Source organism: Osmia lignaria, chromosome 16, assembly GCF_051020975.1.
Source record: "Osmia lignaria lignaria isolate PbOS001 chromosome 16, iyOsmLign1, whole genome shotgun sequence".
Classification (NCBI taxonomy): Eukaryota; Metazoa; Arthropoda; class Insecta; order Hymenoptera; family Megachilidae; genus Osmia; species Osmia lignaria.
Window position 1 is genome coordinate 3,340,824 of NC_135047.1, and position 22,691 is coordinate 3,363,514.

Here is a 22,691-nt window from a genome sequence, read left to right on the forward strand (position 1 = left end):
TTTGCACGTCGATACCTTGTTAGCGCGAAATAAAATGATAATTATATCGTTATGGCAAGATGACAAGGGTGTACATTAGAGGTGCAAGTAATTATTTAAATTATTTTGATTAAATTTTCAATGATCAATCACCCTGAATCACCGAATATCTCCTCAACTGATGATTTCTTTTAGTCTATTAAATAGTGACACCCTGTGTTTTAATTAGAGGGTGCGTATATCGGTGTGCAAAAGTTCAATCGTCTTCGGGAGCTGTCCTGTAGCGAACAAAATCGGTGAAAAACACACAGAGACACGAGCAACGAAAGAAAGAGCGGGAGAGGGAGGGCCAGATGAGATATGCAAGCCTCACCTGTGCTCTGGCCACCACGTAGCTTCTGTTCTGGCCTCTCGACCCTCTCCTCGCTCGGGGGAGGCGGCCTCTCTGTCCTTTTCGTATAGTACGGGTTGTACGAGGAGGGCCATACGGTGGTCGGCCTTTTTGCTGGTGACGGTGTACTCGGTTGTCCTGAAAATAGATTAGGACCTTTCTCATCTAACCCCAGGCACTCTCTCTCTTTCTCTCCGTTTCCCTCTTCTTCCTCTCATTGTTTCCTCTTTACTCTCTTTACAAAACATTGCCTTTTTACTTTTCTTCTTATGTACCATAATTATGCGCATGTAACTTCAGTGTTGCAGAGGGCACACAAATATAATACAAAAATTCATATAAACGTTTCTCCTATCTGGCTTTGCTTTCAAGTTACAAGGGTTTTATGAGTAGGATTTCATTAAAACATTTATATGAATTTTTATTTAATTATTAATGCGTGCTAAATCCCACTCGTCGATGCCTGGCCCCCGTGCACTATTCCACACCATACAGGGCCGTCTCGTATGACACTTCCGTTTGAATTCGGTGGCTAAAGGTATCGCAGTTGCTAGCATACCGCGATTTCTCTGTTTCTTAATTGAATTTCGCACAGCTGCGCGCTCGTTACGTAACCATGGAAGCTTAATTCGATGCCGCAGTAAACTAAGGAAGCGTTCGAGTTTCTATCCGGTTCAGAGAAGTGGACACGTTCCTTAAGTACGAATCCTAATATCGTGAAATGCTTGTATTTGGTAATGTAATAAGGAATCAGCGAAATTGATCAGTAATTGAGAAGATTAAAAAATCATCTTAATTAAATTTTCATTGTTCAATCAACGGACGATGAAATTTCCGCAAAATTGATCAGACGAAATGTGTAACAAGCGATACGGGGGATTGGTGTGAACGTTTTCAACGAGAAATAGCGGTGCAGAGGCGCGATCCACGAAAGGAAACGGTGGTCAAGCATCGAGGATCGTTTTGTCGCGTGTAACGCGCTCAGATAGTGCTGTTTCGAGCTGTGGACGCATTGAAAACAGCCACACTCGGCCAGACTGGCGGTTTGATGAATTCCGGCAATTTCTTTGAAAAGCAGCCAAGTTCAACTTGTTGCGTTCGATGCTGGCGGACGTTCTATTGAACCGTGGCTTCGTAAGCGACAGAGAAAAACAGGAAGAGTAGGAGCGAAACAGTCGTACAAAGAGCGCAGAGAAAAACAAGGTTGTTGAATGTAAAGAACCGTTTTCGATCGTTTCGAAGGGCCCAACGATCGCGACACTGTTTCACGCTTCACGGATTGTCTGTACTTTTTCCATTCACCTTTTTATTACTGTGAAGAACTTAGAAATTTTCGCACTGTCCGGAAAATCGGCGACGCACGGTGCAACATACACTCGTTGCTCTAATCGTCTCTAAAGAAGAATGCAAATAGTTTCGAGATTCTTTCAAAATATTCAGAAAAATATCGGTTAAACGCGAATAAATGGATCGAAAGTATTATTATGTCGGAGGGTACGAATGAATGTGAAGTTCCACGAGTTGAACATGGGCCAGGGATCCTCGAGTCGAGGATCTGAAGTTCGTCCACGCGAAATACGCCCCTCGAGGAACGCTTGAAAACTTGAATTTCTTTAAGGACGCTAGAGCACACAGCGATCCTCGAACTTCGCCCGGAATTCAGCCCGTTTCGATACTCTACAGCTCTTTTTTATCCGGACGAATCGAGGTCCACTTAATTCCGACCAACTCGTCCGGGAGTTCCTTCAACTTCGCTAACCACCCTGGAAAAACCGTTTCCTCTCCATTCCGGAACATTACAGCTCTGTTACTCCATTTACCTTCTATCTATCGAATTTTCAATGATAAATAATTTCTTCCCTATTAACACCTTAAAGGACCACCGATTACCAGTGTCATAAATTTAACATACTCAAAATTAAATAAAGGGAAGCATAATTTCGAACAGCGTTAATATTGTACTAAGAGTACCCGAGTCAAAGTAATGTAAAATAAAATTTCAGCTTACAGAATGTAGAGGAAAAAAGATAATAGTTATTAGACTTTAACCCAACGTCTATGGGTATTATCAGAAGGTAGCCCGAGGCGGTCTTAGCAGAGAGCAGATTGAAACTTTGCTTAGAATGGTAATTTTCGAGCATCAACCGAGGGTGCAATTCGAATTCATGTTCGACACGGGACCCGTATACCATTATATGTATCGTTACGCTTTATACACAGTCTCGTCCTAGTAAGATGGTTCACCACTTATTTCTACCCCCATAATCGTGTGGAATATTCGAGCTTGTCCCGTGTGTGCTGTATAATTGCAGGAACTTGTCAAGTTTCCCCGAGCATCTAATCTTTAATCGTTTAGAACTCGAGAACGAAGGTTCAACTTACAGAATGCGTTACAAGATTGCGATTTCCTTTAGAATTTGACGAAATTGATTTGTCATTGAATAAACAATTCGAAGAATATAAATAAAAGGTACGAAACAGGATATCTCAAGTTTATTCAATTAATTCCCTTCCCATGGTTCTCCTACGGTATTCCATATTCCCGTACGGTGTCCCTGGAAGCTCGTTCCCTACCGGAACTTCTTCCTCTTTCTTTCATTTCTACCTAGCAAACAAGCGACCATTTAAACAGCGTAGCCAACTACAGGGACAATGACAGCAGCGGGGGTGCTAAAAAGTTTTCGAATAAAAGTTTAAATACGCCAAGGCAGAAGTTTGTTTCGTACCGTTCGCGCCAGCCCCTCTATCAACCTTTTCTACTGGTAACAATATGGCTCGCCCTGAGCAACCATCTTCGCCAAGCTAAGAACACGGACCATATCCACTCGTTTGTGTACAAAACCCGCCCCCGCGCTGTACGGGGTGTTTCCTTTTCACGGGAGACGAGCAATCGCGAACAACCTCGTATTTCATCTACTTCCAACGTCAACACTTTTGTCACCCGCTTGTTTCATCCCTGTCCCGTGTTCTCCGAAACTTTTCGAATAGCTTGTTGAAAATTTAACAGCGTTTACTTACGAACGCGTCTACCATGAAAATGGCAATCTCTTTACCAAGGATTTATATATCAGACCATAAATAAATATTTCGTTTCGTTCTATCAGTGATTTCATTGAATATTTTTCTACATCCGTCGGCTGAGGGGATGTCTTCAACCCTTTTCAACGTTCAAATGGTAAAGCTCGAGTTAAATGGGAAACAGACGGGCCAACGTTTCCATTATGCGGAACAGACGGCTGGAACGAAGCTTTTGTACCGTTTGTGTACTTATTAAACGGTCTCGCGGCTGAATTAAGAGATCGCTGGTTAAACCGCGAAATTAATTTCGTTTCCTGCCCCGAATGATCGCGTCGGAATCTTGCGGGACCGGCGGCCGTGAGCGAAATCGGAAACGACCGGATATCCTTCGAAAGTAATTTAATTCGAGGCGTTCGCAGGGAAAGGTAATTCGAAGAGTTGGAGATTCTATGCGCGTGCTGCTTTTATCGTATCAATTGAGACCTGTCCCGGTGGTTAATGTCGCAAGTTATCCCCAGTCTGTTCGATGATGTCCAATTGACTTGAAATCCTACAGATTCTTGTGAGAAGAACGGTGTCAAGAGGTAAGACTCGAAATAAAGAACCCTCTTATTCGATTGATAAACTTCTTCTAAGGGAATAAAAGTGTTAAATATTTTAAGCAATATTTTACACCGCTCCAGTTAAGATCGATCGGTTCGACGGAGTTTAAAATCAATAATTCGATAAACGGTCTTCCCAAAATGGGTAAGGTCAACGATCGTAGGATAGAAGGATACGTCGCAGCCCGGGGGCTAATGCCAGAAATAATTCCAGCCTCCTTGCTCGGCGATAATTAATTACGGTTCGGTAGGATCGATGGGTGTCCCGAGAGGCAACTAGTGTGTCGAGGCATTATTAAATATCGTATATTCTCGTGGGGCTAATCCCAACCGTTCGTCGAGAGAACGAGCCACGCACCAGAGGGAGAGAGGATCCTCGGAACACCATGGAACGAGAGAATTTCAAGCGATCGTAAAGTTCGCTTTTTGAAAGGAAGATTTACAGAGGTGTTTAACGAGTTATAAGCCGGTATAAATAATGGGGCTAGCTGGTCGGCGATTTCCGTGCCGCATCGACTATATGGAAGGGGAAAATTTGTAATAAGAATTTATCAGTTTACACCCATTGAACCAACTTGGATTTACCTTTTCACCCCACGTTACGTAAACTCCAATTAAATGTAACTGTGTACATATATATTAACAAGCTAATTAAAACTACGAATACGCTAGACTATAAATGCTTTTTATTTAACGAACAGATTAATATCGTTCGTTTTGAATTTACTAGGAAATTTCGTGGGTGGTTAACACGTTGATGGTCCTTAAATTAATTCACAAAGAAATGGAGATATATTTTTTTTAATTAATGACAATCAACGTGTCAAGCTACTTGTAAAAAGTCTATACTAAATACACTCTAAACTATACACAATTAATGGAAATACTAAACACCTTATCAATCATGTAATACAATTCTACACACATAATGAGGAGTACTGCAGGGAAAAATTGTTCCCTAACAAACGTCTCGACGATTTCTTCGAGTCAACAACGTGGTTTCATCAGATGTCTGTCAACAATGCAAATCTAGTCTGTGGAATTCCCGCTTCCGCTCGCCGGGAAAACGGTAATTGAATTTTAAATGCGTCCAACTGGGTCACCGGTTAAGCCGTCGATGTAACGTCCTGATTATGAAATTAAAACGTTCCTCGTGGGTCGACGAGGTCGAAACAGATCGACCTGCCCGTTACGTGAAATAACGGCACAAAACGTCCGGTTGATGTTTGAATAATTACCTATATCAGGCTGGAACAAATGTTTCATTTTTACCGGATACAAGAGAAGCTGCGGTGTCACCAGCCGGCCGATCGATGCGCCAAACTCAAAGGCTCCTGTTTGAATCTTATCTATCCAGATAAGACGGAAGCAGGTCCCATTGGAAACTGTTCGGTGGCGCTTAACGTCCTGTTCGTGAGTTATTGCACGCCACGCTCGGGTCATTAATAATTCGCTAATATTAAGATTGATTTTCGAGCCGGCAAGGCGACGAACAGCAGCCAACGGCCTGATTTCACGCGAAAGTTTCTCTCCTGCTGTGCAGTCAATCATCCGTGTCGTATATCAGCATGAAATCGAGCCACAATCATACGGTGGCCAATTGGAAACGCGTTAGAAATTTTCGAAAGTAAGCGAATTATAGCAATTATAATGATATAGCGAAAAGTGATCAATTTCAAAGCGTATAAAGTCTGACGCGATTTGATGACATAAAAGTGCCACGAAACAGCGCGTGTTACGTATCAATTTGAAGCTGAAACTTTGATGAAAATGGCTACATAAACGTTTCATCAATATTCCCGATACGGAATGACTGGTTCTTCGACGGGACAAACAATGGATCAACCAATTTACAGCATGGTATTGTCCATTATCGAATATCCAATTTTCAGTCATTTATATTTCAAAATGGTAATGGACTTTTTAAAAATATCCCTATAAGAGTAACAACTATAAACCATCTGAACATCGATCGAACCAATTAACCTTCCGTCTTAATTAAGGATTTAAATTTGCATCCCAGCCTAACAATTGAACGTTCAACAATTCCTCTGAATTTCCGTAAAGGTAAAAAGTGATCGGATAACGAAGGTGTCCCTAGCGAAAATCCAGGAGAACGCCTGCGGGTAAAGGAGCAACCGTCGGGACGTTAACAATCATCCAGTTTCCCGCGGCTGCTGGGTTAAGGTTGCAAAGTAAAATTGCCAAGCTTAATGGTGGTAATACAGTCGTAGCTGGTGCCTTGTATAGTGTTAATAATGCAGTGTATTGAGATTGGTTTCGCTGAGAGAACACCGGGCCAGTGCCACAGGGAGCTGACCTAGGCATCCGCCCAAGTTATTCGCAGTGCTTTAATAATACACCCGACAGTGTGCACACACCACTGGCCCACCTAATGCAAAGATTACGTCCGAGGGCTCGGAACCGTTTCTGTACGCTCGTGAAACATCGCGTAATTGCTCGTTCAGGGACAGCCTACCTTTCCAGCTGAAGTTTCTTTCGTGTCCTCGAGTATGCTTGAATTTTCACCTCCTCTCCTATTGTGTGGTATTATTTACCGTTTAACTCTGTGTGCCTCTTAGCTTACGTTAACCGGTGTTGGTTTAAGTGATTAATCAAGCATCAAATTGAAAGCTCGAGTGTTTTTTCAAGTTCGATGCAATTATGATTTGAGTTGTATCAAATCGGAGATCCCCGTCTTCTCGGTTACGTAACAAGTATCATTTTCCGTGACAGAATTAAGGCTCTCCATTGTAAGCGAAAAGAGTCCCGGAACGGAAAGACCGAGCTCGCGAATCGAATCGAATGGAATCGAGATTTACACAAAACGGATGTCGTTAGCGGGCAAAGATAACTCGTATTCGTACGAGGGGGGTAAAACGTGCCTTTTCGATGCAGTGGTACAACGCTTCTTGCTGTGTTCCGACCAAGCGTGAAGCAATCGATACGGACGCGAAACGAGAGGCTAAATTGTTTGGACTACTAAAGCGTGCTCTTGATTCCTCGTGAAATTCATTCATTCTGATTTATAAAAAGCTATCGCGAAACTTTCCTTTGGAACTACTTAAAAAGAATAAGTGATCTTAAATTGATAGTTCATCTAAACTTAACACCTCATCGATGGATAATAGTAATTGTTCAATTCAAGAAAAGATAAATTATAATGCCAGTGTAACAGCAGTGACTTTAGTAGTCCGATCACGATTTGAAAATAAAATGCGGATAATGAGTTTGACGAAGAGGGAAGCGTCGGAGAGGACCTACGTGATATCGATTCCAGGGGCTCCAAGTGCAATATATTCAATGAGGCTCTCACCTTCTTTGTTGGCGCTGCTCTTGTCCTCCATGGCCTTCGGCGCCGCGGACGGCTTTGGAATTTCTGAAATAAAAATTATTCAACTTTAAGAGCCGATTCCCTTTGAGCTGATTCCACGAGTACTCCGCCTTCTTCAGACGCTTAGGGGATGAATTTTACTTCGAATCATCGATCAGGAAGCGAACTTCATAGATGTGATATCTTAACGTTTCTTTGCGGAGTTCTATTTCTTGAAAATAAAAAAATATATAATTTTTTTAATTTACTCTTACCGTATATCCTAACAGAGCTTTCAGTGCCGCCCAGCGAATTCTTGCTGATACAACGGTAAGTCCCATAGTCGCTGGCCGTCAGGTTTCTTATGGTGAGTGTCATGTAGGTCCTGTAGCTGTTTTCCATGGTGTTCGTCGTGTACTTCTCGTTCGACAATATCATAACCTTACCTAGGAACCAGTAGCTCATCGCTCTTGGATGAGCCTCCGTGTTACAGTCGATGGTTAAATTGGTGCCAGCTGGCGCACCCACCAGCTGATTCGGAAGAAAGATCGTCGGTAAGACTGTAACGTGAACAGAGGACGATTATGGTTTACAAAGAAACTTATCCCCCTTAAATAATCGACGATGTACTAAAAATAGAATCTATTAAGTTGAAAAGTAAATTCGAAGTGAACGGAGTGAAAACTAATACGACGAGAAGGGTAGGAAGGAAGTTTCACGGGCGGAATGAAACGAGAAGTTTCCTCAACTACAATAACGTGGCGTCGTTTAACATAATCGCGCCATCTTTTCCCTTCCATCCTGTTTTCCAACGGCAAATAGAGTTGCTTCAGGGACAATTTTCTGACTCGCGAGCCGTGCACCGGTTACACCTCTTCTTCGGCTACGAAACAAGTTTTCAGGTGAAAAAAACTTTCCACTTGCAAGTTTCTGTTGGAGCAGAAGGGGACACCGTAAGATTTCTTGTCCGCCCGAACGAGAGCTTAAAATTGATCAAATGTAAATACACCATCGTGGAAAATAACCGTACGACGTTTCACCTTTAACTGGCCCAGAATAAACAGGAAACTTTGGGAAACCTTGTCGCGGTTACTCGGCAACACGGATCAGAAAGCCAATCAACGGGTCAAAGTCGGATTGGATGATCTCTGGAGCCGCGGTTACAGGATCCGGCAAATTTTTCCTCGGGAAATTCTGTTTGATCGAACCACCTGAACTCGCCGAGTTGTTCGGCACAGCTTACCGTAGCTTGATTAGAATCGTTGGGAAACTAGTTTAGAAATTAATTTCGAGAACGTGAGTTGGGTAATTTTCAACAACTTTTGTGTCGCCGATTGAAATTCCTAAGGAAATTCTGTATCCGAACGTGACCGCTCGTATTGGAGAACGGTGATTGTCTGGGACGCTGGATTTCGGTTTATGACGAAACGAGATTATTTGAAGGATTTTATAATATTATAGAAATCTATGGGAAATAAGAACTACTGTTGGGGTTACCTTATCTACTACACCACCATCCCATAATCCCTTTTATTTGATACAGGGATCTTGATCCCACAATTTAGGGTAATGCAGCTATACCTATATGGATACAAGTTGGGGTTATTTATGAGCCTATACAGAGGATGAGCAGAGAATTCGAGATCACTGGAATAATTCTCCAGAGGAATAAACATATTTGCTGTAAAATCGGATTCGATCAACTTAATGGAATTAAAACAGAGATTTTCGAGACCAGGACGATCGAACAACGCGTCGTGTTTAACGAGCACTTTCAGGTTTCGACGATTAATGGCTGGAAAAGGTAGGCCTACAGTAGGCGAGAACAAAACTGGCAGCAAACGAACGAGGTTAACCGTAGACGAATAACGTCGAGCACGCAGGGGTTGCAACTATCTCTCGAGGCCAGCCATCGGCGGTATGCACCAGGCTTGCCACAAATCCACAAATTGCCAGCGCTGACCCTAATTAACGCATACTTCTCCCGATTTCCCACCATCGACTCCATCTACCTTCCCCATTCGTCGGCCATCCTTCAACCCTGCCTCGACCGAGCACCCTTATTCTTACAACCTTCTGCAATTACTAATTGCAAGCGAATTAATCTACTTCCTCGACCTAGTTTTCTTGGATTTTATCAACGCAATGAACATATATTATTCATAATACACAAAAGTCTTTGAGGTAGAAAAATTTAATAGCATTTGCAAACGAGGGTTTTGAATCTTTGTCGCATTTAATACTCTTCGAGGACACGGTTTATTTATTATGAAAAGCTTTAAACAGTATTAACGGTGACGTATAAAGGGGGCAGCTTTGCGGCGACAGAAGATAACGCGAACGGGATTGAAAAATGCAGGCGCTGTACTTATTTCTCTATGCAACCAGCCTTCGCGCTTTCAGAATTTCCTGCATCAATAACAATTTAACCTTTTCAATGTTGCGCACCTGTATATATATCGTCGATAAAATGCCGTTGACGCGAACTTTATACGGGTCGTTTAAATGTGATTCAAGATTGATCGATCCTACCGTGAATGGTTTCTCGATGAATTAACAGAGAATTGATTAGACGTTTCGGAATGATTCGATCAGAAAATTATGTATTTTAACAGTATTAAACTCGGGGATAATGGGCGAGCATGTGACGATGCTTTACGTACTTGTTGCTCCCCGGTGTGTCACCGTTTATTTTCTCGGATAGAAAATGTAAAACGGTGAAAGTGTCGCGGACGTGCCGAATCGTTTATTTTGTCACTTTAGCCTGTCCAAGGGTGGTTAGAATTTGTATAATGATACCCTGGAGACTCGGAGGGACATTAAGAGGGACGATCGTAGGTCCTTCCATAATCCTGCAAGGACACCTCGAATCCGCGCGTTGATCGAATATCTTTTGCCACGCGTTCCCTCCACCGTAATCCCAGATAACCGTTTCACCCCTCATTTTTCACTTCCCACAAAAAGTCCATCCGCGGCCGAGACCCTCTATCGGTTCCTGCTGATCGCGTCGATGTACGAAACGAAGAATAATTTTCAACGCTAACACCGGGTAATTTAAGAAAAGAAGCTTGCCAGTAATGCGTTTTGCTTAGGGGTATAAGAAGGAAGTATAATCCGAGGACTTAAGGTGAAAGAACGCGAGGAGAAAGTAGATTTATCTTCAGCCCCCGATCGACGTTAATTCTCGATAGGAATTTTGAATGTAACACGTCAGGAAATAGGGATTCAAATATAAGAAATGTATGGCGAATATCGGAACACAAATTGCTTGTCGAGAATTGTATCCGAGTAAGGGATAAAAATTATTCAAACACCTTGCAGCAAGGGTCAGAAGGGTAACAAAAGTGTCCGGAGGTAGAGTTCAGCGAGCGAGACACGAAAGACAGTGTTTTCTCACGGCAGTAAATAAAATATGTCCGCGCCCTTCTAAATATTCAAAGGACAGAGTCGACCTGTCCCATGGCATCTCGCTTTCCTCTTGCGTGTACACAGCAACGCGGCAACCTGACACGAACGAATGGAACGCATAAAAGGGAAAAATGACCATGAGCGACGGGGCACAAGCTCGCCTGCTATTTCCCTTGGGTTTTCTCTAACGGCACATCTGCCCGCCGCTCATTCCTTCTTTCCTTCTTCCTTCCTTCCTTCCTTCCTTCCTTCCTTCCTTCTCGGAGATTCGTACACGGAATCGCGAGCCAACCGTGCAATTCGTGAAATGAAATTTAAACAATACACGCCCTGGAAAAACGGCCGGTTCATTCCGAAACTTTTCTCGTCTGACTTTTGTGGCCTACAACTTTGAACACGAGTATCGACTTTCACGTATCATTGGTTTACCAGATGATTTTCTGCGATTTCGAAATAGAAATACGAACTATGCTATCTTCCATTTCTGTTTTGCTTTCGAGTTTATTCTTTGATCGATGGAAATTGAATTTTTGGTCGAGAAATCTTACGTTCCTTCCTATAGTATTATAAATCAATTAATGTTAATTGAATTTTCTTCCTAATTAAAATTTAATGATAAAGTAGAAAAATATTTGTTACACTTAGTTTATTTTCTGCAGATGATACTAGGAATTTAATTCGGTCAAATAATTAAGAAATAAAATTAACTTGAAATATTTAATGTCTGACTAATTACGGTCGCTACTACTGCGGCGGTCGATTCGTTAATGAAGGAGCAAGCAGGAAGATGTTGATCTACCACTGAATGATTTCATTGTTACTCACATTCAACTTCCACGGTGATCCTCTTGCTGACTGTTGGCGGCACACCATTGGTCGCGATGCACAGATACGCGCCCATTTCATGGCGCGTGATCCCCGTCAAGTTTAATTGCTCGCCATCGTACGCGGACACTGAAACTAAAGCAGAAATTGACTCAGCCTGGTCGAGCATGCAAATATAGTTGCGTCGGAACAAACAGACGGGTTCGACATAAACGTATAAACAGAATCCTACGCAGAGGATCCCCGTTTTGTCCGGACCGAAAAAGGGTTTCGCTTAAATGAAACCCTTTTTTCCACCGAGCTGCTTGTATAAAACGAAAACAGCAACAGACGAGGAATAAATAAAAATAACGAGAGGATAGAAGAGTTTGAAACGCGCATCAATTTCCTTTTTATTATCGTTATTGTTATCACGGATATATACCGCTTTACTATGAAATGAAATTTCGAGATACACGAAAAGAAGTTCGACTTCGCTCTCTGATATTTTAATGGAATATCCACCCTCCAGTGGAAAATCTATTATCCTTCTCTTGGCTCCGTTATTGTTGTAGATATTGAAATTAAGAATCTTGGAAAGTTCGACGGGCCCGCAACAAACGTTCAACTTTCCAAACGATCCTTGAAAAGTTGACGGAAAAAAACAAAGTCTCGATGCAACAACCTTCCGCTCCAGCAACAATTTTTAAGTAAACGGCAAAATGTTCCCGCGGCGTTGTGTAAAAAAGGAAAAAACCTCGCCGGTACCGTGAAACTTCTGATGGAATTAGAAGTGGGAAAAGGTCGAGATAGGGAAGAAGGAACCAGATAAAAAAGAAAAGAAAGAAAATAAGTAATTCAATGCAGAGTTTCATTTAAAATTGTCGTACCATTTTTTGGCCAGTAAATCGTCGACTAAACCGACGCGTGCCGAACTTGTGAAACAAATCCGTAAAGGTGGTTGGCGGGATTTCGATTTCGAAGGCATTAGCGTCGAATAAATCGAATAAATCGGCTTGTTGGCTCGGCTTCATCGGCGATTTACGAGCGTGCTTCCGGTATACTCTTGCGATCCGGAGGAAATAAAAGTGGCCAAGAGAGGAGGAAGAAAGCGTAAGGAACAAAGGCAAGAAGAAAACAAAGGAGAAAAGAATGACAACGAGTCGCGAGAGGATGGCATGGCCAAAGGGCTCGTAATTATTATTATTATCATTATCGTAGCAGCCGAGGGAAAATGGAAACTCCTTTCATTTTTTCTTCTACATCTAGACGAGCTCTTGTTTTGTTCTTTCGCCTCGTTCATTAGCTCGAATACCGACGTACCTCCAACGCGAATACCGTTCACCGTCTCCGTTGGTACGCGTTAAAATTGCGATATCGATGACAAATTTAATTGCCTTCGAAGGACGGAAATTAGCCGCGTTTTATAAACACGTGCTCGCATAGCGAGGGGGTTCTAATTAACGAGCTCTTTGTATGAGAGGAAACGCGTTCGTTAAAGGAGAGAAAAAATTGTCACAGTGGAATAACGTTGCTTCCATCTACATTCTCGTTTCGACCACGATCATTTTCTTTTTCATTTGCGAACTAATACCGAATAGATTATATTTGCGAAATAAATACGTATTCAATTCTTGGAATTATTAAAAAAAGTTTGCCGTGAAAATACTAATTTTTGACAGTCGATTGATTTACTTCGGTGTAACCACGTGTTACAGTGGCACGCGAGCTGGTTAAAGGGTGTTGTTCAAAGAGAAAAGCAATTTCTCCTTCTGATCCGCAAGGAAACGTAAAACAATTAACGGAACACGCTCGCGAAGCTCGAAGACATTTCAGAAACATCCTGTACCTCTACGACCGTTTAATTTCCTTCCCTTTAAGGGGAAAGGGTTGCAATAGGTAATTTTCTGCCGCTTTAGACACCGTGCACCGACAATTCCTCTATCTACAGACCGAGTTTCTCTACTTCCGTTTGAAACTTCGCCTAGTTCGGTCCCGGTACGGCAAACGAGTTGTACTTTTCCATGTTCAAACATCAAATATTATTAAAATAGATTTCCTTGTTTTCTCACTGCCGTACCGGGAGAACGGGACGGGATGTTCGAGGAAACCAGTTGAAAAAATATTTCCACAGGGATTACGAGGGGATGGATGACTTTGGTTACTCACGACATTTATCCGTGAAAATAATTAATGAGAGAACCGTTGGAAGTCGATAAATTAAGAAAGAGAAGGGCTCCTTTCTACGATGGATCGACAATATTGGATTCAGCTTTTTCACCGGAGCTTGTTTGCGATCATAAATCTTCATTCATCTCTTTTCAAATTTTTATATAAATTCGATTCATGATTCTTTGTCGAACGGAAGGAAATTTAATATATTTTCAAAGCCGTAAATAATCGGTCGCTGTCCAACGAGAGATGTTCGAGATTTTCGATGATTTTTTGGAACAATCGCGTGTTTGCTTTTTTCTTGCTCGTTCCAACTGCTCGATTCCTCCATATCGGCTCGTTCGACCTCTTCGGGAAACAATCAGCAGCCAGACGTGTCCCGTTCGGACAGATGAAATCGCGTCGTCGAATCGGCAATCTCCTCTTTTCACGATCCGTTCATAAATCTTTACGCGGGTTTATTCCGGCTTTTGCTCGCCTCCTAGTCGCGATTAACCCCGTAGCCATTAGAGCTAGCGGATCGTCGGGGCGACGATGTTTCTTTCAGGAGACACATGCCCTGCCAAACTGCCTTTCCACGTGGCACGACGCCGTCGACGCGGACGACGCTTGTCGCCGTCCGCCGAGGCAGCTGATCGATGTCCACGAATAATTGAGGGACCAGCTGAATTCTCACCCTCCGACGGAGACCTACCCTCTATCCCTCTGCCCGTTTCCGTTTCACATCGCCAATGCTCGTTGCCAGCCCGTTACTTTTCGTTTTTGCATTTGAAAAAAGCTGTCTGCCGGCAATAAAACGCGTTCCCCCGGAGCGAACGAGCACCGGATCCGCTTCGAAACGCTTGTATCCCAGGCGAGAGTTTGCTGAATTAACGAAACAGTGATTGATTTCGTTATCGATCGGAATTGTTCACGGAACCCTTTTGACGTTCTCGTGAAAATCTTCAAGCATACCAAATAGGTGTTATCTTTTTTATCAACGCGATATCGACAACAGGATACGAGTTCATTTCGCGATCGCTTCATCCTCTATTAATGTATTCGTCTACTGGTAGCAAGAGTGTTTAGGGAGCTGACTGGTTCAAAGCGGACGAATGCAAATCGATGCATCGAGCCAGTTCGCTTGCTAATAGCCATTTCGAAAGAAGAGTTTCATTGGACATTTTTACGCTGTATAACGACCGACGACAGGCAGAAACTTCATTATCGGACTAGCTGGTATGTCACGCGAAAGAAATATCGCCGGCACATGTTTCAGGGCTCGTTTTAACGTCGTTTTTCCAAAGTAATGCAATTTCTCCCGGATGGAATGCAATACCGTCCACTGAACGAGCGAACGAAAATTCCTGATAAAGACTAATTTTACCCTTTCATTTTTTTTTTTTTTGTCACTCCCTCTCTTTTTTTTCGGACCAGACAGTTTTTATGGAATTAGCCTCGTTCGATGTGTGTCGATGTGCTATCCTTTGCGATAGGCCGTGCAACGAATTTGCTTTTCCGTCTGACCGTAGCCGGTGTTTTTCCGCTTTCCCTCGTAACCTCGTTCTACTTCGATTAATTATTTAACAGCGTTCACTCTCGCGGTTAAAAGGGTTGCATCGTGATGCATTTTCCATGAGCGTTATTAACGATGCAACCATTTAAGAATTCTCGATGGTTATTCGCAGGAGGTACAAGGAGTCAAGGATGAAAAATTTAAAATAATGAATTCGACAGATGTCTACTGTCACCACGGTAATTAACGCGTCAATCGACAGGGTGCAGCCTCGAAAACTTTTGCCAACAGAACGCCGCGAAATGGTCAGGGCGGGTCACGAATTTCCATGAAACTTCAGGGAGGCTTCGCGAATGTTTGAACAGAAATCTCGACCTTTCACGAGGCTCGCGAGCGAGACGCGCGTATTCGTTCGTGATGGCGCGGAAAAAAGAGGGTGGACGAGGCTGCGGGCGAAGCAGACGCTGGAAAAGGCGTCGTCGAGGGCGACGATGAATTTGTCCGCGAGGAAATAGACGGGAAAATTGTATAGCCGTTTGCCAGCCGCGTGAACGGATCGGATTTAATGGCTATTTGTGCCCGAGTGGGATAAATGATACGTTTCAGAGCTCGAGGAGCGGTTAGCGTCGAATTAACGCGGTCCATTCGATAGCGATGCTCTAAATGAACGAAGAGTGACTGATTTCAACGGGCACACGGTAAACACTGCCCGTGATGTTGATGACATAAAGAATATATAAAATCAATGCGACTGGAAAATTGCTGGAAAATTCCCAACACCTGTCCGGCTTATTCCCGGGCTATTACGTGTAACCTCAGGCTGAACGAGTTACATTTAATCTGGTCGCGTTCACGCGTCAAACAACAAAGGGTGAAATAAAGTGGTCGTACCGCGAATTTATAGGCTGTCGACGATTAAATAAACAACGGACGAAAGAGCAATCGAATATCTACGAGGCGGCCTATTTGTCTGGCAATATCGTATACACTAAATCAACATCATAAGCGTATACAGAGAACGGTGAATTTTGGTCGTATCGTCAAATATTGATTATTCTGTCTGTTAACATTCATGCCAAATGATAACAATTCGGATTTCTCTGAATAAACCATCGAGGGATAATATTAGCTAATATTCGAAATTGGGTTATCCAGATATTTCTATCTGTTTTGAAAGAAATGATAAATCGAGGAAAATTTAGAATGATACCGCAACATTTATGCCGGTAAATTGAACGCGAAAACTGTCCGCTGTGACAATTATAAACAAATTATCCTGCTTTTCAATCGCGCAGCTTAACCCGTTCGGACGTTCGATGAAAGACTACGACCCAGTTCATTTTCTTTTTTCCTATTTTTTTTTCCCCCCCGTGTGCTGAAACGTAGCCGTCGTGTGGACTGTTCTCGACGCGGTGGTTCGTCAATCATTACGCGACATTTAATTACATCGAATGGATACCGGTGTCGCGATATTGCGAGACCTGGCCACGCTATCGATACAATATTGACACGATTTCCATACACCGAAACATTGGTATTTATGTGTAAATACACGCGAAACCCAATAAATAGAATGATGTATAAATATTGTGCGAGCGGCGCTTAATCCTGGCGTCGCGTCGCGTCGCATCGAGTCGCGCGATAAAACAAGCGTGTATTTGCACGAGGACCTGGTACCGCTGTAACTCTTCATTTTTGAAATGGATCGTTAACCGTGCTCCGACAGGGTAGAAGGGCGGTCTGTTGATTAACGCTGAATTTCGATCGTGCCAGTGGTCGAAACCTTTTATGAACCATTTTAGCATTTTAATCCTTTTGAACAAAAAACGATCTAATTCAACGATATTTAATTTTGTGAATATTTTATAACGCGATTCCAGCAATTTTTTATGTCACTGTTTTAAGGATAAAAATATTTGGTTTATTCTGATGTTGAAAAGATTCGCGAACAGAGCGATGCCAATTCAAGCCAGTCTCGCGATATATCTCCGACTAAAAGAGTATTTTAATTGGCTTCCTCTGGATTGTATTAACCTCGTTGCGATAAAAAGCAGAGAGTTTACGAAGCGAATGTGTCTGGTGCTTTTTTCACTTTGAGCCTGGTTCCGGGTAAATTTGTTGTCAGAAACGGGCCAAGTTTCGCGTCGGCAAGGATTTCTTTTTAACGAAGAGAAATTAGAAAAAGGGTAGCTCCTTTAACGGATAGGACGATTTGACGTAGAAGAGAAACGTCACTCGACTGTGTCTCAATTCGACTCGACGAGTTCTCCGAGGCTCGAAACTGAAAAAGCATCCGACAAAACGCGCGGCGGACGATTTTAAATTCCTTCCTTCGGCCTCTCCGACTCCTCTTTCTTCCGTTTCTCCTTTTTTCCTCTCTTCTCTTTCACGTATTTATAAGTTTCCGCGGCGCAGCGCGGCTGTGTACGCTTTCGAAAGCGGGCCGTTTTAATTAGTAGAAATTAGAGCGACGGTGGAGAAGAATCCGCGAAAGAAGACTAAGAAGAGAGAAAACGCTTTTCTTATTCCGTTACCGAAGCTTCGCTCGAGAAGGATGAACTTTTGGTACCGTTTTCCGCTTCGCGAGGAGCGTTAATCACCGATTACAAAAACATTCGACACGACTTTGCGAGAAAATTCCTTGTCGATTTTTCAAGTGACACGCGCGAAATCAGAAGTTAAATGAAACCTCTCCGAAGATTCATACACGAATCAGCGATTTTGTTGTTCGAAATTTAATACCGTCCGCTGACACCATTTCCTGTCGCCAGTTCCCGCTTTACGTAACTTCCACTTCCGTTGAGAAAATCGAATAAACCGGGGCCAACATCGTCCGTTACCGTCGGTTGATAAAATTCTGGCCCCGCTTCCTGTTTATGGGCTGCTCGAAAATCCAGAGGAAAGGCGGTTTCCCGACCCGATGTAATTTAGTTAATTCCACGGAATAGCGGTTAGGTCGCTAGCCGGAGTTTCCCTCGCCACGGAAATACTGTTTCCTGTGTTATCCAGAAAGTACTGAACGTTCTGGAGAACGGATCGGGATGGAGAACCGGAGATCCGAGCGGCTCTCGAATTCCAGCTACGATCGGTTCCGTTGCTGCTGGTAATCTTACAGACGAACGATTCGCTTCGACGGTGTTTACTTACACGAAACAGAATAACCATGAGTTTTCGATAATCCGTCCATCCTCGACAAACTTCCAAACACTCTCCCCATCCTAGCGATATTTTCAAGCTTCCCAAGAAATTGCTTGCGTTTACTTTTTACCAAGAAAAGGTGTACCAACGGTTATCGTGTAAAGTATCGACAGAAGTTCGTCTTGTTTTCTAAAATAATCCAAAGCCGTTGACGGAGACAAGTTGCCACGTAAAATGTCATCGGGCTTTTAGAAACGTGCAGCCTCGGAATGGAAGAACGTTTTGGGTTCGCATAAGCAAACCACAGTATCTCCGTCAGCCTAACATGTTCGCTGGTTCGCGAGCTAATGTCTCTGCCACCTGGGACATCCTGACACTCGGATGCTCCGACGTCCAGGCAGTAGGATGCACAGGGTTCTTCCCAAAGGACCAACGGGATCCTATACCGCTGACTGGTTTTAATCCATCTAGTTTTATGATGACACATGGTCCTCGAGGACTTTCAGAAGTCGGCCAACCTGTTCGTGGAATTATCCTAGCGAAACTGGGACGGTCGAGGTTGAACTTTTAGGCGGATAGTGTTGCACACTTGCAACAACTTGAAAATGTACAACAACCAAGTTTGTTCGCTGTGTAACCGAGAGTATACCGTGAAATACAGCTTACAAGATCAGCTCCAACAACAATCGTGTATAATTTTCCAAAATTATAAAAAGGACAGAAATTATTATCTCGAAAGTAAGAGCTGATTCAACCGACGAGGATTAATTATTCGAAAGAATTTATTCCCGCGCGTCTGCTGAGGTAATAAAAATCTAATAAAATTATATTAGAGCTGTCCTGAAACGTCGCTAAAGAGTTTCGTTTAATTCCATCCGAAAATAGCCGGATGGAAGAGACTGTCTCGCATCTTTAGAGGTCTTTGAATATTTGATAAATGTGTGCGCATAATTTTCACGCCGCCGCCACTGTCTGTCCGCCTCGACCCGCCCTTCATTACCCCCTCCAAGCCTCGTCTCGCCACTGACAGACGGCCACGTTGCAAAAGTGGCGTAGCATTACGCTCCTGAGTTGATTAATCTCTGCAATATTTAAGAAGCAACCAGCTAGAGCAAAAAGTCTACCGGCGGGACGTTGCTTCTATAGTTTCTTTCCTGCAAGTTCTTTAGCTTACTCTTTGTTTGTATCAGGACATACTTTTCCCTCTATTTTCATCGGGTTATTATTGTTCAAATAGTGAAACTTTCATCGTATCTCCTAACTCCTTCTTAATAAATGGATCATCGTATAATCCATTCGAAAGTAGGTGCAATTCGGATCTCCGAGATTGTCTATCGAGTACACAAGAGAGAAAATGCGCGATGGTTATAAAAATTTCTCGGCACACCCCTCGTTTGTTCGCTATTTGCACGAACATATCCGAGAAAATGCTGCGCACGCCGGCGACGGTCACGTTCGTGCAAACACGCAACTGCATTATTAATAATATTGCAACCAGAGAGCGAAAGAGTTAGAGGAGAGACACGCGCGATGCATCGCAGTCAGTTGCGTTAAGCAAACATACGGGGTGTTTTCTCGTCGGGACGTGTGCGATTTCCACCCAGACGTCGAACCTCGAACTTCGATGCCTCGAATCAACGAGAAAAAATCGGAGTAACGATATATTTCATTTAGAACCATTTAATCGCGATAAAAGTAGAACACGGGAAAGTCAAGTTTTTCGCTGGAAAATTTTATCGCTACCCAGCTTTCCTCCCTTTAATCCCATCAAACTCGCCTGTCTATTATTTAACCGAAGGATTACGTCGTCCGTGGATTATTTCATATTTCAAAAGGGCCGTGTTTAAAAATGTAAGAGCGAATCTGCAGCTACAATATCCGCGAACTGTTTGCTCGCGACTAAACGATAACTGGATATTGAAAATCGCGATCACGACCTTTTATTTGCACGACTAATATACAGTACTGTGCATGGAACGCGAGAAAATATTGCTCGCAGTTTATTAATAAAAATTTTATTAACTACATTTTGTTGTGTTTTCTACCTTTTTTCCCTGACTATCCCTGCTGCGGCAAATAATCTTCGTGCAAACGACGAATATATGGAATACGAACGACGGGAACGCAAATATAACGAACGGAATTTCGGACGAATAATAAAATCTAGATAAAAAAAAAAAAAGAATGTGTACGCGAATGACGTTCGAATCTGGTGCAGCGTGTGCATGCCGCTTTTTAAAAATGAACGCTCGACATGCGAGATCGCGAGAACGTTGCTCGCCGGCTAACGACAGATATATCAGAAATTATGTCGTCCTGTATCGCGACGATAGATCGGCGAATTAATTTGCAGTTACTCGACATCGTTCGCTGAACGTTTTTCACGTTTCTTTCTTTTTCATTTTTCGTTCCTTTCCATCGACAATTTTTCATACAATGTTACGTTAAACATATCGGCGGCACGATCTACCAAACGTCTGTTGTTAAACGCGGTTTTCCAGGTAACAGGATTACCTGTTTACACGATATTCATCAGTTTCTCTGTTGTTTCCGAAGCATCATTTATACAGGACGCGTTGGAATTACCGAGGGAAAACTTGGCTAGCCGATAGAATTTGTGAGAAAGGATAAAGAGGGATCTTAAATTTACGTCCGATTAACAGGTTGTTGGGTGGCGGGGTAGAAACAACCGTGTGTAACACGTTGCGAGATAACGCGGATTATTCTGAATATTAATCTCGCGTTATCCGTGTAACTTTACCAATATTCGAAAGGTTTTTCCTGCCTTGATTATTATTCAACAGTATCAGCGTAGTTTTCGTGGAGAATATTTTCTATTCCATGAAAAATTTCAGATAACATCGAGAATTCTAAGAAACTCTGTACGGTTGAAAGTGGCGCATCGCGATTCGCGGAAACGTGACATCGTTTTCTTCTGTTAACGAAGCAAAGTCTCGGAAAACTATCGTGGAAAACTTTGTTTTATTCGACAGTCACGTAAACGTTCGGGAGTGGCGGCCATGCAAACGAGTAATTACTGCATTACTAATAATACGTTGACGAGAATGGATTTACGTGTCCCATTGCATTAGGGAAATTACCGGAAACGCAGCCGCGAGCTTTATTGTTTGACGCGTAAAATCGATGACGAAGCCGGGAAACAAAAGCTAACGGAACGGTCTACGCTCGTTCCCGAACCTCTGTCCGTTCGCATTATTTTCTCTTCGCGCGATTTCTCTTTCGTTCGAATTGATTACGGAAACTATACGAGACCGTTCGTACGTGTGTGTACGTAGGAAACAACCTGACTGTTTGTTGTTATTTTAACCTGAATGCGCGACGTTTTCCCCCATGAGGTTTAATCACCGGAAATCGAACATCTGCCCGATGTTTGGTGTTTTAACGTTTATTAGTAGAACCGACACGAAGACCGATCGTTTGACTTTCCGATTATACGAACGTCAGAAATATTGCCGGAAAAATGTTGCAGAATTTCGTTTAAAAATAAGCGCCTACCTTTGTGATATCGATTGATGATTATATTTTGACCATCTTCCCTCTTCCATTTGATCGTGGGCGTCGGATATCCGTCCGCTTTGCACGTCAACGTGATGTTCTGATTTTCTCGAACAGCCACCGTACTCTCCGTGGATAACTTGTCCAATATATTTGGCGGCACTAAGAAGAAATATTTTGAAAAATTTTATTAGAAAAATCGAAAATCATTTGTCATATCAGCTACATTTCCAAATCCCACGATACATATTTCATTATCTTCTTCTAAGCTTCCCTTTTTCTTTCGATCGATTCCAATTATTCTCAATTTCATCGGTTCATTCCCGTATCATTCATCAAATCCACTTCGTTACCACAGGCCGAGTAGATTTTCGCGTTACATCGAGCGTAAAAAATCGACTCGATAACGATCGATCGGTTCACGATTGATTCTGGTTAAGGTGCTTACGCGATTTCAGCATGTAAAATTTAACAACGGCTACGTACACGGTCGGACGTGGTAAGCTGTTGAAAGCAGATTAAATATGCTCACCGACTACTTGAAGAAAGCCGACTTGGCTCATCATAGGGTTCGTGTTCACTTGGCACATGTAGTAACCCCGGTCGTCTTGTTGCACGCTGGTTATGTGAAGAAGCCACGTTTTCTGATTGTCGTGGGACACCGAAAACCTTGGTATCTTCACGACCACGTGTTTGTGAACGGTGAGTACCATCTGACGTCCCACGTGTATCCACGCCACCTGGAAAAATAATTAATTTATGTTATTTAGAGCGCTTATTTCTTGTTATATCGAATCGATGATCTAACGTAGAAACGTTGAAAATTTCCTTTGATGACGAACGTGCGATCCGTAC

The 22,691-nt window shown here is 42.8% G+C and overlaps 1 protein-coding gene across 11 annotated transcripts in view; it reads right to left on the reverse strand.

Moving 5' to 3' along the window:
* Positions 1-22,691, reverse strand: part of LOC117600657 (lachesin) — a 194,569-nt gene that overhangs the window by 24,614 nt on the left and 147,264 nt on the right. For 10 of the 11 annotated variants that reach the window (XR_004580497.2, XM_034316372.2, XM_034316368.2 and 7 more), the window contains 6 exons: positions 22,369-22,576; positions 21,837-21,998; positions 11,537-11,671; positions 7,579-7,863; positions 7,307-7,369; positions 353-508 (listed from right to left, as the gene is read on the reverse strand). Coding sequence is in view for 10 of the 11 variants with exons in the window: in XM_034316372.2 (XP_034172263.1) it covers positions 353-508; positions 7,307-7,369; positions 7,579-7,863; positions 11,537-11,671; positions 21,837-21,998; positions 22,369-22,576 (1,009 nt within the window). In the remaining variant the exon portion in view is untranslated. The remainder of the gene's footprint in view (positions 1-352; positions 509-7,306; positions 7,370-7,578; positions 7,864-11,536; positions 11,672-21,836; positions 21,999-22,368; positions 22,577-22,691) is intronic. The other variant, XM_034316377.2, reaches the window with a different exon arrangement.